The sequence below is a fragment of the Ochotona curzoniae genome, unplaced genomic scaffold (genome assembly GCF_017591425.1).
Source record: "Ochotona curzoniae isolate NIBS_2020 unplaced genomic scaffold, NIBS_Ocur_1.0 scaffold_4701, whole genome shotgun sequence".
Classification (NCBI taxonomy): domain Eukaryota; kingdom Metazoa; phylum Chordata; class Mammalia; order Lagomorpha; family Ochotonidae; genus Ochotona; species Ochotona curzoniae.
Window position 1 is genome coordinate 63,834,335 of NW_024467122.1, and position 17,610 is coordinate 63,851,944.

At 50.9% G+C, this 17,610-nt stretch overlaps 1 protein-coding gene across 1 annotated transcript in view; it reads right to left on the minus strand.

Moving 5' to 3' along the window:
* The window catches only part of MYO1E (myosin IE), a 194,525-nt gene that overhangs the window by 19,154 nt on the left and 157,761 nt on the right, over window positions 1-17,610 (minus strand). The window contains exons 19-24 of the mRNA XM_040969033.1: window positions 16,061-16,205; window positions 12,824-12,938; window positions 12,185-12,354; window positions 10,806-10,951; window positions 2,177-2,323; window positions 1,003-1,160 (exon numbers count right to left, since the gene is read on the minus strand). Coding sequence (XP_040824967.1) covers window positions 1,003-1,160; window positions 2,177-2,323; window positions 10,806-10,951; window positions 12,185-12,354; window positions 12,824-12,938; window positions 16,061-16,205 — 881 coding nt within the window. The remainder of the gene's footprint in view (window positions 1-1,002; window positions 1,161-2,176; window positions 2,324-10,805; window positions 10,952-12,184; window positions 12,355-12,823; window positions 12,939-16,060; window positions 16,206-17,610) is intronic.

Sequence of the window (17,610 nt, forward strand, 5' to 3'; positions counted from 1 at the left end):
TCGCCCAGTAAGGAGAGCGCAACACCTGTTAGGCCATGTTCCACTCTGTACCCCTGGGCACACGCACACACATCCACACGGACCCGACTGCTCATTTGCAGCCTCACTGTGCTCACTCTGCACCCCGAGGGCCGAGGCCTCTGCCCACCATGTGGGTTTGGCCAATGCCAGGCCCAGGCAGGCCTGGGTACAGGCCCTACCCTTTCCTCCTTCTCCTGCTGCTTGTGGTTTGAGGGTTCCCTGCGGACCCTCGCTGGTCCCCTTCCGCCCACCTTCTATTTCAAAGTGTCTCCAAACACTGCACTGAGATGTGGTGACACCACAAGTCCTGACCGACCCATAGACACCACTGTGTCCCGAGTGGGTAAATGACATCTGTCGGTAGCGTGGCCATGTAGGAGGGAGCACACTGATGCCCAGCTTTTTAATACAGGGCACCCTCTTCATTGAGGGGCTCCTTCTGGAAAGACACCTGCGGTGTATGAGCCCATAGCACATTGAATATTCTGTGCCACGCACCATAAACATCAGTTTATAAACAGCAACGCTTAACACAGGCGGGGGCTGGGCTTTGGGCCGGGCTTGTGTGCAGGACTGGGTCCCCTCCTGTTCTAACACAGCGCACTTCGGTGCAGGCGGAGAAGAAGCTATGTGCTTCGCCGCGCCGTGCAGAAAGCACACGGTGCGTGGGCAACGGTGTGCAGGTTCTAAGTAACTAACGGAGAGGAATCTATTTCCATCATGGATGAGATCTGACTGCAAGGTGCTGGCTGTCTGAAGGTACAGACTCAGCACTGTGAGACAGGTGTGTACTCTTCACAGGAACTAATCATCCAGCTGCACATTTCCCTCGGGAGGTCCCTTTGACCGGAAATACTCCTGATGAAATCCCTCGCCTCCCTCTACTAGAAACAACAGCGTGTCAACTGGGTCCCCAGGAGCTGGATCACAAGGGTGGGGTGTGGAGCAGCACCAGCGCCGGCCGGGCCCTGGAACACTTACGGGAGTTCTTGGGCAGCCCGGGTCCGATGCTGACCTGTAGCACCTTGTTACTGGGCTTGAGGATGGTCAGGTCGCCAAAGCCTTGGTGGAACTGCACCTGCCGAGAGCCACCAGCGCTCCAGGGGCCCCAGTTCTCCTTTTTCAACTTCACTTCAAGCCTGTAGCAGGTGCATGTGTCAGAATTAATGACCCCAGAAGAAAGTGGTGCTCATGTACCCCGGCATGGAGATGTGATTGGAAGAGGGCGAGCTAGACAACAGTGCCCCGCAGATGGGCAGAGCAGCCACAGGTGTGGCGCAGCTGGCAGGTGGCGGCAGATGCCTTGGCTGGCATCACTGTGCTTGCTGCATCTGAGAGATGCCGGGCACAAGACAGCTGAGGCCAGCTTGGCACAGGGCATGATCACAATGTAGTTTGTGATGACGCATCTTCCACCATCACTCCCCACACTCAGGAAGGGGACAAAAACATTAGCCCCCAGGATCCAAATAGAAGGGAGTTTTTCCCACAGTCCCCAAACTCCCTGGCCAGTTTGAAAATTCCCTCTGATCCTGCACTATGCCATCTACATTTGGTTTCTTAACCTTATATTCTCATGTTGCCAAAGCAGATTTGATAAGGAGCTGCCAATCTTAGAGCTTTCCTCTCCAAGATGCTGAGGCTGGAGATCTTGGCCTAGTTCTTCCAGGAAAGAAATGGAAGATATTCCCATCTTATGGACTGGGAATATGAGGTGGAAAAGCTCGAATCTGAGAGCAGAAACTCAACAGGATTGGGTATGTGGTGAGCTGAGACACGAGCAGCGGCCAGTACAGCCCTTGGTGCTGCTGTTCTGCCTCGCTCCCCTGCTCCCTGCCGGACCATCGGCTCTGCTAAGAGATTCTTCCGGGTTATTCAGTGAGATGCGCCTTTCCCTGCCTCGCTTGGCTGAGCTGCCTCTGAACGATGGAGCGCACTACTCTGTAAAGCTGTAATTTCATAGGCATCCAGGCTGTATTCCGGAGCTTCCAACATTCCACTGGGGAAACTGAGGCACCCAGGGCCGGGCTTGCTGGAGCCTCTGGAACTAAACTCTACATCCCACCCCACGCCCCCCCACATTTCCCCTGTTGCACCCCGGTGTCCACAGCGAGGCCGAGGCCCTCCAGGCTTGGGGCCCCAGTCCCTGACTTACGTGTTGCTGAACTTGAGAGGTAGTTGCTTCTGTGTCTTCTCCTCGTAGCGCTTCGCCAAGAGGCTTAGGAATTCAGTCTTGAAGACAGATTCAAGCAAACTGTCGTATTCTTGTTCATGCACGATGAAAATGTCATCCTGCATAGTGCTGCGGAGAGACCAGACAAGCGTCACATGTGCACTGCTTGCTTCGTTTTGCTGCTCATTGTAAGATCCTAAGCCAGTACTATAGGCTGCCTTAGCTGTCATCACCATAAGCGATCATCCTTAAAACAACACAACCAGAATGAATCCCATAATAAAATGGTTGCCACCTATCCTCCCTGGAAACCTATAGTTCACCCAAAGCATAACTGAATATTTCTCCCATATGATTTTTTAAAAAAATATTTACTGGAAAGGTAGATTTACAGAGAGACGAGACAGATCTTTTGTCTATTGGTTCACTTTCTAAATGGCCACAATGGCCGGAGTTAAGCTAATCCCAGAGCAGGAGCCAGGAGCTTCTTCCAGGTCTCCCACATGGGTGCAGGGTCCCAAGGCTTTGGGCTGTCCTCGACTGCTTTCCCAGGCCACAGGCAGGGAGCTGGATGGGAAGCAGGGACACAAACCGGCGCCCATATGGGATCTTGGCGATGCAAGGTAGAACGCGACCTACTGATTTTATCCAATCATTTGTATCGACTTCAGAGGGAGAGACAGAGAGGCAGACAGCGTGTCCATCTGCTGGCTCACTCCTCAGATGATCCCAGTGATTGGAACTGTGGGCCAGCATTGAAGCTGGGGGCCAGGGACTCAATCAAGGTCTCCCACGGGGGTGGCAGAAACCCCATCACTCGAGCCATGAACAAACCCGGGTGTTCTGAAGTTGGATATCGGTGTCTTCATCCATATCTTAACTCCTAGGCTGAAGGTCCACCTTGAGCTTGATCCATTTAAACTGACAAGATAGAACTGGGCCATCCCAACTCTGCTATGGTGTAGGTGTGTCCCTTTGACCTGCCCCCAGCCGAATCTTCATCGTCAACGTGATGGAATTAAAAGGCAGGGTTGGAAGGGGAGAGGCGCCGAGTGGGTGAGTATGTCACGACCCCGTGCAGAAGCGGCGCTGTGGGACTCTCTGACTCTTCTGCTCTGTGAAGCGATAACGTGGAATGTGCATCTGTTCCTTGATTTTAAAACTCCAGTCCCCAGAACTGTGAAGAGGTTTTGTAAGTCACCCTGTCCCGGGCGCCTTGTTATGGTGGCAGGAAAGCCTGTGACAACCCCTTGCTGTGATGCCTCTGCCCCACGGTCCCCCTACAGGAAAGGCGTCTGCTTATGGGCAGAGGAACCGAGACCTTGGGCAGGGGCACGGCGCAGCGGGACTTCAAGGGACACAGTGGCGGGACACAGGGCAGGACGGGACTGACTAGCAGACACCTGCATCTGTCGAAAGGGTGTGGTCCTCCCCACAGGGTCCATCTCAGAAGCACTGGTGTGCATTTCTGCCTGGATAGTGGCCATTATCTTAACTTCGACACTTTGTTTCCCAGCATCCATCTCTGTAGCACAACACAACAGATTGCACAAGAGCAGCTCAGAGCCCAAAGGCCCAGTCCACAGTGCCTGGAATGCAGGGACCGGCTTCTTCCCTTTAAAGGGATGACAGCAAGTTGTACAAGGCACTTACCCACACCCCACTGGCCAGAACTAAGCCACATGGTCATAGCTAGCTGCAAGGAGGTCTGGGGAATGTTGTCCTTGGCTAAGCTTAGGAAGAGAATGGGTGTCACAGGACAGCTTACGATTACACCTGTTTGCTCATAAACTCTTCCAGAACAAGGACTTGAAGAATCATTGACAAAAAGTTGGGAGTAAGGTGCCTCAGAGGCTGTGGCCACATAGTCGCCATCACCTTGTTTCCGGATAAATGAAGACTCCGCAATCATTAATCATTTTATGAAGAAGATAGATTAATCATAGTTTGCTATGATTAATCATTAATCATAGCAAACTAAAACTCTGCCCAGCGTGTTGCAAGAAGCTGTTTGCCGAAGCTCTCCGGAATCACCGCGAACCTGCGAAGTCCAGGGCGAAGGTCCTGGCCCTGATGCACAGCGGCCTCGGCGGGTGGGCGGGGCGTGCAGGGGCCGGCGCGGAGGCAAGCAGGAGGGCTGCTTCCGGGCAGGAGGAAGAGGACACGAGCTCCTGGCGCAGCGGCTTGACTCTGCGTACACCTGACACGCACGCAGCCAACTGTGACCCTTCAGGGGGGTGACATGAGCCCGAAGTAACCCAAGTGCTCACATCCACTGTACGTGGAGTCGTAGGATTTTCACTTCCACAAAGGAAAAAGCACACAGGCTAAAGCCTCAAGGTTCATCATCTGCCTGAATCTAGCAATGAGAAGGGATGTGTCTGGATACTCTGCCTTCCACCATCAAGTACCTCCTTCTAGCGCCCCGGGCAGGAGTGAGTTACACAGTCTCAGCCAGGCCAGGATTTCAGCTTGCCTCCCTTTCCCCAGCTTACGCTTATGCCTCTCGACTCAAATACAAAGCTTTTGGGCTTATTTACATTTTTTTAAAAAGGAAATATCGGACTTCTCTTTGGAATTCACCCGTCTTATTTTACATGCTCCTGCTGCAATTGCAATCTTTGCAGATGTCTGACACCATACCCTGTGTGGAAAAATCCTACATTCCCGTTTGGCTTCCCCCTCCCTCACCTCGTGGCTTACAGGACTGCTGACAACACTAGCAAACTGTGGCATTCCTGGACCAGGGTTATCTTCTTCATAAAGACGTTTGTTGCGAAACACCATCATGATGGAATTTACCCTTAAAGCTGAAAAGGCTAAGACCAAGGATGGTCCTGCTTATGTTGGAGCCTTCATCAGGAAGGTTTTCATTTTCCTAATTACAGAATGCATGCTCCCCTGAACCACGTGGAACGTGCAGAGGCGAGTACCGAAGAACATGGACCTTGCCCAGAATTCTATCACATGGCAGATTTGGCCACATCCCAGCGGCAGACCCTTCTGCGGCTCTTCCTAGAACCCCGGCTCCGATATGGGGGTCTGCGTGGAATTGCAGCTGGCAAGGCCTCCTCTCCTAGCTTGCACACCAGAAGAGCGGTGTCTATTGTTCCCTGATCACGTGCTTCCTCGTGTGTGCCCTGCCTCACCCTCCTCTGAACCGCAGGGCTCAACCTTACACGGGAGGCATTCAGTCCTAGAGTGATGACAGATCTCGCTTCCCAAAACCCACAGGGCACAGCAAGAACCTCTTCTCGCCCAAGGGATTCGAGCACTCAGGCAATGGAACTTGCCATGTAACACCTGACCTTTCCTTTAAGCACTCTCTCCCAGGTGACTTTATCCGTTGGTCCATCTCCCGCCCAGCCAGCTTGCACCTCACGGTGTAGGCCTGGTGGAGGTCAATGACTGGAATGAGGACTGCTACAAGTCCCACCAGAGCATGCAGACTAGCTGAGGGACCGACATGCCCATGCCACATGCACACTGGAGTGCCTGGGTTGGCTTGCAGGGACTCCAGCTTCTGATTTGAGCAAAGGAACATCCATCTCTGGAGGCGGCAGTGATGGCTCAAGCAACTGGGTCCCTGCTGCCGACAGGGGAGACCTGGCCTGGGTTCTGGTGCCCCTGCCTCTGGCCAAGGCACAGCCTAAGCTGCTGTAAGCATCTTGGGGAGCGAGTTGGCACAGGGGGAGCTCTCTGCACCTCTCTGCCTCTCAGATTTCTCAAAGACTCAACAGAGAGCGCCCTGAGCACCAATCTCACTGCCTACAGCAGGAAAGCCGAGAACATGGGTCAGTGCATCTGTGGGCACCTTGACAGCCAACTGTGGTTTTTTATTTTCTTCAGATTGATTTATTTTACTTGAAAGACACAATTACAGGCAGAGAGGGAGAGACACAGATTTTCCATTCACAGGTCACTCCCTCAGTGGCCACAATGGCTGCAGCTGGACTGGTCCCAAACCAGGAGCCAGGAACTATTTTTTCTCCCAGCTCTCCCATGTGAGTGGAGGGGCCCAAGGCCTTGGGGCAACTTATGCTGCCATCCCAAGGCCATTAGCAGGGAGCTGAAACAGAAGTGGACCAGTTAGCACCCACCTGCCAGCACTGCAGGCAGAAGGCTAGCTTGTTATTCCACTGTGCTGGCCCCACTAGCTGAGTTTTCAACTTAAAGAGCAAGGCCAGTTCAGGACTGGAACAAGAAAGACTTTAGGATCTTTCCCAAACTGCTGCATGGCTCTGCCAACACACACACACACACACACACACACACACACACACACACACACACACACACACACACACACACACACACACACACACACACACACACGTTCTAGAAACTCCACATCTCAATTCCACCTGACATGCTTCCTCCTGACATTCTGCCAAGTCTCCAATGAAGGTGTCAATATTTCCGTCTGATTTTTATGTAGATAGATTTTTCTTGCTCAAATGATCCTGGAGTCCCTCTGAGAGCCTAGCGTCCTCCTATCTTTCTGAGAAATTGGCTCTATTTCCACCTGTTATCATATTTTTTTTAATCTTGCAAATGAAAACCTTAAAAAAAAAACCTTCATCCAAAAGGCATAAAAAAGCTCATGTCCATGGAAGGATTAGAAAAATATTTTATTGGGACCGAGCATGGTAGCCTAGCAGCTAAAGTCCTCACCTTTCATGAGCCAGGATCCCATGTGGGTGTTGGTTCTAATCCCGGCAGCCCCACTTCCCATCCAGCTCCCTGCTTGTGGCCTGGGAAAGCAGTGGAGGACAGCTCAAAGCCTTGGGGCCCAGCAGCCACATGGGAGACCAGGAAGGGACTCCTGGTTCCTGGCTTTGGATCAGCTCAGCTCTAGCCATTGCAGCTGCTTGGGGAATGAATCACCAGATGAAAGATCTTCCTCTCTGTCTTTCCTCCTCTCTGTATATCTGACTTTCTAATGAAAATAAAATAAACCTTTAAAAAAAAAGAAAAATATTTTTTTAAGCAAATCCCAAATGCATAAAAATGCAGGATAGTAGAAAGCCCTGGGACATGGCAGCAGGTTTTAATGATATCCTGACAGTGGGAAACACATTAACCTGTGTCTTTCTTTAACATCCAAACTAGGTTCATTTAAAGGAAGCATAAATATGTTCTTTTTATCCTTAAATATTTCAGTGTGCATCATAAAATACAAAGTCTTTCAGATAAAAAATAGCCACGGTGTAGGCATGATGGGTACCTGACCCGGCCGAGATGCATGTGTCCTACACTGCTGGCCCTGGCTCTCGTCCCAGCTCTGCTCCCAGTTCTAGCTCCCAGTTAAGGCACAGAGACAGCAGGTGCCAGCTCAAGTACTTGAGTCCCCTGCAGGAGATGCAGGTTGACTTCTTGGTTCCTGGCGTTGACCCTGGCCCCGTCCTAGTTGCTAAGGGAGGAGGGAACCAGCAGACGGTAGTTTGCGCTCCCTCCCAGTCCTCCTCTCTGCCTCTCAAGCAATTAAAAAAAAATAGATGGTGTTATTATCACATCACAAGAAAGAAGCAATCTGGGCCTGGCGTGATAGTGTAGTGGTTAAAGTCCTCGCCTTGCACACGCCAGGATCCCATATGGGCACCAGTTCTAATCCCAGAAGCCCTGCTTCCCATCCAGTTCCCTGCATGTGGCCTGGGAAAGCAGTCGAGGACAGCCCAAAGCCTTGGGACCCTGTACCTGCATGGGAGACCTATAGGAAGAAGTTCCTGGATCCTGGCTTCGGATCAGCATAGCATCGGCTGTTGCAGTCACTTGGGGAGTGAACCATCAGATGGAAGATCTTTCTGACTCTCCTCTTCTCTGTATATCTGCCTTTCCAATAAAAATAAATAAATCTTTTTTTTTTAAAAAGCAATCTTTTGTAACAAATGTATTTAGTCATGCCCCCATTTCCCATATTTTCTCATAATGGCTTTCAGATGGTTAGTTGGTTAGACTGAGGAGCTGTAAATCCACTTGGCCTTGACATTAGTGATATGAGTTACATGTCAGGGCCTGCGCCATGGTGTAGCCGGCTAAGCCTCCATCTACAGTGCTGGAATCCCGTATGGGTGTTGGCAGGAGTCCCTGCTGCTCCACTTCTGATCCAGTTCTCCGCTCACAGCCTGGAAAGTCAGCAAAGGAGGGCCCAAGTGCTTGGGTCCCTGAACCCACAGGGGAGACGTACAAGAAGCTCCTGGCTCTTGGCTTTGTACTGGCCCAGCTCTTGCTGTGGCAGCTGTTTGGGAAGGGAAACAGTGAATGGAAGATCTCTGTTTCTCCTCTCCCTGTTGTAACTTTGTCTTTAAAACATAAACATTAAAAAAACAAGAGTTACACGTGAGCTCAAAGACGGGCGATGTGGGTTACTTTCACGGTCTTTCATTAAAGACTTCACAGGAGCCATCATTCCAGCCAACAGTCAAACAGTAAGTCTCACACATTTTTGAAGACACATACAAATGTGGCAATTTCTTTCCCCCTGAAGTACAACACATCTATTAACATCTTCCTCTGTGCCAGTGCTGGAGGAGTCTGGGGCGTATACCCACCCACCTGCTCATATGCACACACGCAGTTGGCAGGGTGGTGGCACCCTGGGTTTCTACTCTGGACTTTGATTCTGTACACATCATCACCCATTGCGCTGCTTTCCTGATTGGGTTTCTGATCTGGCTTAATCCAGCGTGTCAAGGACGTGAGGCAGCACATGAACTCTGGTTACTGTTGGCTGCACTGGGTGCCCTGACTGCAACACACAGGCATTCCAAGTTATAATGACTCAGTTTCTCTCCTCTGCTGAGGGCAAGAAAAACTTGCAGGCTAAATACATCACTTTTACCACATCCTCTAAAGAGGGGAGGTCACAAGAAAGCTAGCTTCCAGAACATGAACGCTCAGCAGGAAGCAGAAAGACAGCTCGCTCTGCCATGAGACATTGTGCCATGAGACATTGCCATGAGATCTCAGAGGTCAAGAAGGCAAAAGAAAGAAAGATATCAGAGTCCCCAGGCCGGGTGGGATGAGCCTCAGGGACCGGCTGAGCAGCACGGCAAGCCCTCGAATGCTGGACACGCATGCAGACGCAGCAGGGTGACGGGGTACCAGATCTGCAGGATCCCTCCTCCGGAGGGGTGCACATGTACCTGCTGGCAGGTGCTGGGCAGTCTGCCTGCATGGCACATCGCAGTGCCCGGGCTTAGACTCTGCTTCCAACTGTCTCCTTCCAACTCAGACCACGGCAGGCAGCGGTGGTGGCCCGAGCAGTTGGGAGACCTGGACTGTGTCCCTGGTTCCCAACTTTGGCTGAGAGCGAACCTTGGATACTGAGGTACTCGTCATGCATGGAACTTCTTCGACTCTCAAAGAAAAAAGAAAATTACCCTCAGATTCAGGGCTTCTTGTGCCCTAGAACTAGTATTCCCTGGCTTTTAGCCATGGCAACTGTCAAGTACCCACTGTATTTTTCAGCTCATCCAGCTTAGCCAAGGCCCAGAAGCTTATCATGCAAGAGGGTGGAAAAAAAGAAAAAACAAAAAATGCTTCTGGTTGTGTTATCTGCAACTCCAAGGGCAGCCTTGGGCCCAGCCAGTAGTGTGGCCAGCAGGCTGGGACTCGGCCCACCAGCAGGATGTGCAGGAAGACCTTCAAGAATCCAGAGGACTGCACAGCGCCGCCTGCTGGCCCTGGAAGCCCACGGCACAGCGTCTACCAACAGAGGCTGCAGAAAGGATCCTGGGTGACATGGAGACATTTTCCCACGTCCTGGCTTGGCATGTTTTGCACACTTCACCTCCCAGCACCGCCTGGCCTTTTATCCGGGAAAATTAGGAACAGACAGAATCAGAAACCACAGAGACGCAGGCGAAAAACATAAAGTGCAAGCCTGCTTTGGATTATCACGCTGGAGCCGGGAGGATAGATGTGCATGGCAAAGCCCAGCGTTGCCCAAGTGCAACACTCTCTCCTGTGGGGAGTGAGAGCTGACAGCAGTGTCCCAGTTCCAGCAAAAACATCCCTGCTTCCACGCAAAGGCAATCCGAAACTTCCCTCTAGCACAAGCACTGTTAGTCTCACAAGGGCCCAGAAACACGAGCCAAGGAGGAAGCTGCTACTACTGGGCTCACTGGGCCTTTTGTCCTCTTTTCTGAGTGTCCCTTGGACCTGGAAAAGGCTCAGCCAGCAGAGAGGCCTGAGTGCAGCAGTTCCTAGCATGGAAGGACATGGAGAAGCCTTCCCCTCTGTGCAAAGAAAGCCAGACCACCTTACGCTACCACTTGTAGAAACAAGCAACATCTCCACCTGCCTGTGAACTTGGAGCTGGAGCAAGTATGCAGCCATGACTCAGGAACTACAGATGATGGAGACAAAGTTATCTACCCTCTAACAGTCCAAGGACCACTCAGAGAAACTTCCCTTCCCAGACACCTTTGCTTGGCCCGGGCCACTAAAGCATGTTTGGTTTTGAGACTGGAAGAGGCAGGCCGGGGGACAGGGCTCTTATGCCCTGGTGTGATGTGTCTAGTAGGTTTGTTGCTAAGCCTGTGTGAGCAGCTTGGGTGGAGGTGCTGGGAAGACAAGGGGACACTGCCCAGGCCTCTGCTGCACTCACCTGAGGGACACGGACAGGATCCTCTCCACCTCTATCCTCCGTTTCAGCACTTCCTTCACCTGGCCTTTGTCGGGGCCCTGCTTGATCTTCTCCCTCCCGATCAGGTACAGGCACTTTGGGGTAAGCAGCAGGTCTCGCTTTACACCCTGTGACGAGAGGGGCTTTCAGAAGGAGGGTCGACACCCGGAGGCAAGGACTGTCTCTGTGAAGGACCACCGCCTCGGGTTGGGACACGGGGACCTTCTATGTGATGGGCCACCACGAGAGCTTTGCTAAAGACCATCTACCAGGGCACCTCCAAGTTGATGGGAAATACAAAATTTATATTGGTGCCAACTGGTTTGAAAGCCACACAGTTTTTCCCAATATGCACTGAGAATATCCCTGCGCATGGATTTCATGCTTTAACCTCATTACAGTCTTTAACTCTGGATTTCCTGGGAGACCTGGGCACCCACATTTGCGACCAAAGTTACCACTGGCGCCAGTTCCAGCCACAAGAAATAACCTGGTTTTAGCAAGACAGCATCGCTCCTCTTGCTGAATGACCACTGACTTTGTTACCCTTCCCTGACAGAACGACAGCAACAAAACTAAAATGCCTGGTGGGTCTGCCACCATTGGAGACTTCAGATCTCCCTGTTAGGGTTCTGATCTTATCAGGGAAAAGGCAGGCAGAGGGAAGGCCTTCAGGGATTCCTGCATGGCTCCCAGAAGAACCAAACTCACAGCCATTCACGCTGCCACCTTGCTTTATGACCTCAATTCGCTGACCAACAACTCCGCTTTGGCAACCTATTCTGACAACAGGAAGACAAAGGCATATGCAGTGGGTGAAAAGACGCCGAGTGCCATGATGATGTGAAACAAAAAAAGAGACCCCCTTGGTATTAACGGGAAATCGGTTTAAAAAAGCAGCATTCACTGACGCATGCTGTGCAATTACACAAAAGCGTTCGTAGCAACGCAGCAGTTCTCCCGGCACACAAAGGAACTTCAAGGAGCTTCTGGGAAACTAGAATTAAAAGATTTTGTTGCAAGAAGCAGTGTGTAGTTTTTTTATAATCTGTGTTTTCCATGAATTTTTTTGCAAATCTCCTTTGGCTTTCTAAAGGAAAACCAAACCCACTGCACAAAATCAGCCCGCAATACCTCTCACCTCTCGTAAAATAATTACGCAAGTTTATGTTTGCATAAAAAAGCTCTGGGGAGGACACACAAAATGTTAATGGTGATTATTGCTGGGCATCCCCGCCTGTTGTTCTGTATCTCAATTTTTCCACAATGACCCTCTTTTGTCTAAAACAAGGACAGCAAAACTGCTAGTTGTTGAGACAGTAAGGAATTCTTGTCGCCCGAGGTGGGTGGTCAGCGCGTACCTTGAACCTCCTGTCGTACTTGGTGACTGTATCCGCGAAATCGATTTTCTCCCTCTTGCCCACAAACTGCTGGAGTTCTGGGTGCTCCTCCATCCCAATGTAATCCCCAATGAAATTCCTATTGATGCTATTTCTCCTCCTCTCCTTCTTGTTCAACAAGAGGTCTGAGGCTGCAGATTCCAAGAGCACGGAGAAGGAAAATCAGAAAAAGGAGTCCAGATTCTTAGTGCGGAAATACACAGACCCGTGACATCACATGCTAAAGAAAAATAGTGCTTGTAACTTGAAGCTCAGACTGACTTTTTTTTAAATAAAAGTACTTGAAAGGAAAAGCTATAGAATGACACAGAGAGAGCAAGCGAGCTCCCATTTACTGGTTCGTTCCCTGAAAGGCTCATAGCAGGCAGAAGTGGGCCAGGACCCCATTCAGATGCCTCCCATGGGTGGCAGGGATCCAAGGACTGGAGCCACCATTGCTGCCTTGTGGGGTTTGCTTTGGCAGCAGGCTGGAGTCAGACACCAGAGGTGGGAATAGAGAGCTCAGGAACTGTCTCGTGTGATGTCAGGGGTTCTCAACAGGCATACAAAACTTAACTCCCAAAAATGTGTTAGATGAATGAACCAAAAGAGCGAAAATACCTTCTTCTCTCATCTGCACATACTTCTTCCGGGCGACAAATTTCCTCCATGATTTCTGGATCACTCGGGCATACCCATCATACTTTCTCTCTCTCATCTCTTCTAGAAGAAATAGCTGTGAAGGCAGAGAGGAGCAACGTGAACCAGCCTGTGAGACCCAAGCGCCGTTCCGGCTGCAGGTATTTCCAGGATGCCCGGCTGACTGACGACACAGCAGGCAGCACCCTCGCCAGCTCCTGCTGCCCAGTGACGGGACCACTGGGGCACACTGCTGGTGACTGAAGCCTTGCCACGCATTTATTTTTGCTTTGCATGAAAACCCATGGGAAAGAGTTGCACCCGAGGGCTGGGCCATCATATTGGTAGCTGCCCCACCTTGGTCTTGGAGTCTGTGACAACCAGGCGGGGGACTGGACGTGTAGGCTATGTTCTTTCCCCCACCTCGGGATTCAAAGAGGAAATTGAGGGCTGCACCAAGGCTGCCGTTTCGTCCTGCAGACAGCCTCTTCTTAAGAATTTTCCAGGTTTTGGGCCCGGCACGGTGGCGCAAGTGGTTAAAAGGTCCTCGCCTTGCATGCCCGGGATCCCATATGGGCGCCAGTTCTAATCCCGGCAGCCCCGCTTCCCTTCCAGCTCCCTGCCTGTGGCCTGGGAAAGCAGTCAAGGACGGCCCAAAGCTTTGGGAACCTGCACCCACGTGGGAGACCCGGAAGAGGCTTCTGGCTTCGGATCGGCATAGTATCGGCCCATTGCGCTCACTTGGGGAGTGAATCATCGGACGGAAGATCTTCCTCTCTGTCTCTCCTCTCTGTATATCCGCCTTTCCAATGAAAAAATAATAAAAATAAATCTTTAAAAAAAAAAAAAGAATTTTCCAGGTTTCTGCAGGAGCAGAGCTGGTGCTGCCCTACTTACAGTTCCACAGAAGCCTAGACTTGCTGCCTCACAGGATCCTGCAAGCAATCACTGGAGCAAAGGATGGTAACCAATGATGGGGCTGGGACCGCTCAGGGCCCAGAGTCCATCCAGGCCCATTCCACCAGACCGTGCAATAATGAAGATGACAGTTAATTGTCCCCACAATAGGTCAAGACTGATCCTGGGTGCGTGGAGTGTGTCATTTCAACATCTCAATTATGACATGAGTCGTATTTTTCTGCTACCTGTATTTTTACACATGAGAATACTGGAACTAGGATTAAGCGGGGCTGGACAGTGAACCAGGGTTGTTCTGGTTCTGCGGGGCCCCTCTTTGTTGTCACACACTGGTCCAAGTCTTTTTCTGTCATTATGTCTCTGATCAGTTCCTAAAATGGTGAGAAACTTTCTCATCCACAACGGAAGCAAGTTAAGCAAAGATGAGCCATCATTGCAAAAATACTTCAGAAGTAGACAATGAGTTTTGGTTTGAAGGCAGCTGGGCTTAATTTGTTGTCTGTTTACCCGGGTTTGTACTTACTAAAAGTCACACTTATCTGTTCCTGTCACCCAACCTCTCCGCCCATTCTCAGCCCCAGTTGGGTGGAAAGAGCATGGCAAACTCCAAGAACCAAGCTGGGGCCCACTTAGTTCTCCACCCCGGGTGCCCCAGAGAGCAGGCAAACCCCGCACCAGGAATGGGGTTTAGTAACTGGACGCAATGCTTTAAGTCAGAGCGCTACAGGTGCCTGTTGTAAGAATCCTGGCTGGTGTTTCTGATCTTAGCAGTTTCTGAGTAACTTTTGCTTCCTTTTTCTTTCTCAGAATTATTTTGGGAGTGCTGGAGAAAATGCACTTGTGACTCAGAGCAAGGGCGAAGGGGTAAATTCCCAACTTCCTATAGATGAAATCAGTGATGGTCTGAGTTTGAGAACTCTTTCAAAGGGCGCTGGGGGTTGGAGATGAGTGAAGATCAAGGAAAAGGAGTGCAAAAACCAAAGTGTATGGCTACGTGCAATAAGCAAAGAAATCAACCCAAAATGAAAACCAGTCCTTTGGAGTCTAATGCCTGTGGTGGACTCTGGAAGCAGATAGGTTATTCTGCATCTTAGAATGCAAGCGAAATCACAAGGCAGATTAAAAAAAACTTTAGTAGAAGTATTTGCATGTCCAGACTAGCTAGGGCCAGATGAGGCGGCCGGGGAGAGAGTGGAGATGACGGGGCGTGCGTGCACATAGCGGTGTGTGTGGGCACAGGTGTGCATGGGCACAGGTATGTGTATGTGAAGAAATATGGGGAATGGTCAGTCAGGTGATGCTCATCAAATAATTGGGAAGAACAGTATGAGAAACACCAAAAATAAATCTTTACTTTATATGTACACCTCCAAAGCTCAACTGAAGGAAGAGAAAAATGTACTGAAAATATGGCAGCTATCTGAATTCTACATGAACACTCAGCCAGTGGACAAGCAGGAGCAGGTTGCAGGTGACACAGGGAGCGTGGCGTCGTCCCATTTCAGAGGGAACAGGAACTGTTCTGTGGTTGCTTAATGGTGTATGACACAACATTCTCACTTCCTATTTGGAAACAAGATTGCTGGGAGACTACAAATAACTCAGTGTAAAATGCCACCACAAACTTTTCATAAACGGGTTCTATTGATGGGTGCCATTTATTTCTTTGGGTCCCCCAGGCCTCTTGGCTGCAGCCACAGGGGAGGCACAACTGCAGCTGTGGGGCCCAGGCTACAGAAGCAGGAAACAGAAAGCAGAACTTCCTTGAAGTCCAACGTTTCCGTTTCTACTAATATCATCATTTCCCATAAGATTTCCCCTTGGTCTGACAACCAATTTTGCCCAAGCTCACGACTAGCACTTCAAATGGAGTCTGGTGACAATCACGGGAACCTTAAGACTCCAGACCTCTCAGATAGGGTAACTTCCCCACCTTAGAAAAGGAGCAGCCGTCCCAGGGTCCAAGGGTAACTGGCATGACTGGGGGCCTCTATGGGGTTTCCACCACACACAAAAGTTCTTACGGATGTTGGTTAGGCTCACAGTATCTGCATCCTGACCAGGAGCGCTAGAGAAGCTCCTCTGCCATGCAGACATCTATCTTAGCTCGAGAACTACAAAGCACCCAGGCTGCAGGTGTCACTGGTAAGGATCTGTGTTCCATCAATGCAGATTCCACCTTCCTCTCAAAGTCCTTCCCAGACTCAGGGTCTTCAAGACTCACTTCTGGAAATTCCCACCCAGGGACCAGCTCCACCATCAGGGAGAGGGGATGAGAATGGGAGGTGGCTGAGCACTCACGGACTCCGGGGCCTTGATGAACACTTTGCTCCTCCCGAGCTGGAACTGGTCGCTGTCCATGTTGACCGACTGTAGCAGGTGCAACACGCCTTGCTTCTCATCGCCCCGCCAGGAGGGCCAGGTGGCTTTGGTCAGAATGGCATACCTGTGAGGACAGTGGGGCACAGGTATCACTCAGATGGGATGGCCTGGGCTTTCTGCTTGGTTGGGCAGGTGAGAGCTTTGCTCCTGGGGCACCTGGTGCTGATGGGACACAGTGGAGCCAGCTGTCAGTGCACTCTCCAGCCTCAGCACCCATGGAGCCCATTGCAAAGCTGCTTCCACCCCTCTTCCCCGGCTGCCGTGTGAATGCCTGGTGAGACTCTGCTTTTCTTTTCTTTCTTTTTTTTTTTTAAACATTGACTATTTTTTTTAAAGATTTATTTTTTAAATTTTTATTGGAAAGGCAGATATACAGGAGGAGGAGGAAAGACAGGGAGGAAGATCTTCCATCCGATGATTCACTCTCCAAGCGGCCGCAATGGCTGGAGCTGAGCCAGTCCGAAGCCAGGAGCCTCTTCCGGGCCTCCGAAGTGGGTGCAGGGTCCCAAAGCTATGGGTCGTCCTCACCTGCTTTCCCGGGCTACAGGCAGGGAGCTGGATGGGAAGCGGGGCTGCGGGGACTAGAACCGGCACCCATATGGGATCCCGGGTGTGCAAGAGGAGGAGCTTAACCATTGCACCATCGTGCAGGGCCCGAGACTCTGCTTTTCTTAAGATTTATTTTTACTTGATAGAATTATAGAGAGAAGGGAAGACCAAGAAAGATATCTTCCATCTACTGGTTCACTCCCCAAATGGCTACAATGGCCAGAGCTGAGCCAATCAGAAGCCAGGGTCTCCAACATGGGTGTAGGGACCCAAGGGACTTGAGCCATTCTCCACTGCTTTCCCAGGCCACCAGTAGAGAGCTGGATTAGAAGTGGAACAGCCGGGACTTGAACTGACACTCACATGGGATCAGAGGACCGCAGACAGAAGATAAGCCTACCACACCACTGGCTCCATTCTTTTCTGAACACCAGTCTCCTGACTTATTCAGAGCACTTAACTAATGCAGAGCATTTTAGAATGCTCACATCCCCTTTCCCAGAGCAGCAGTGGGCAGGTATCCCCTTCCATCTGTGAAACTCTGGTCATCCCAAGGCCCAAGCCCCTCTTTCCTTTGGGAACCCTTCCAGGAGGGCTGTCATGGAGCACCCTATCAAAACTCACCCTCCTCCACTTCTCTCTGGAAGGCAGGTTTGCTCACCACAATACCACCAACACAAGCTCTCCACTTCTCTCTGAACCACTGTTTTCCTGCAGAGCATGTGACGGGATGTGTAACTAAGCTCACGTTTGTGCTTATTTGGTTAGTGGAGGCTCCTCCTAACCCCCAGGGATGGGAGTTCCCTGCATAAGGAGGCCCCATTTGTGTGTCCCAGCAACAATGCTGGGCACAACTGTCACATACGGCCAACCATTACAGGAGACTCGCTCGGCCTCACATACGATGATTGGTGCTGCAG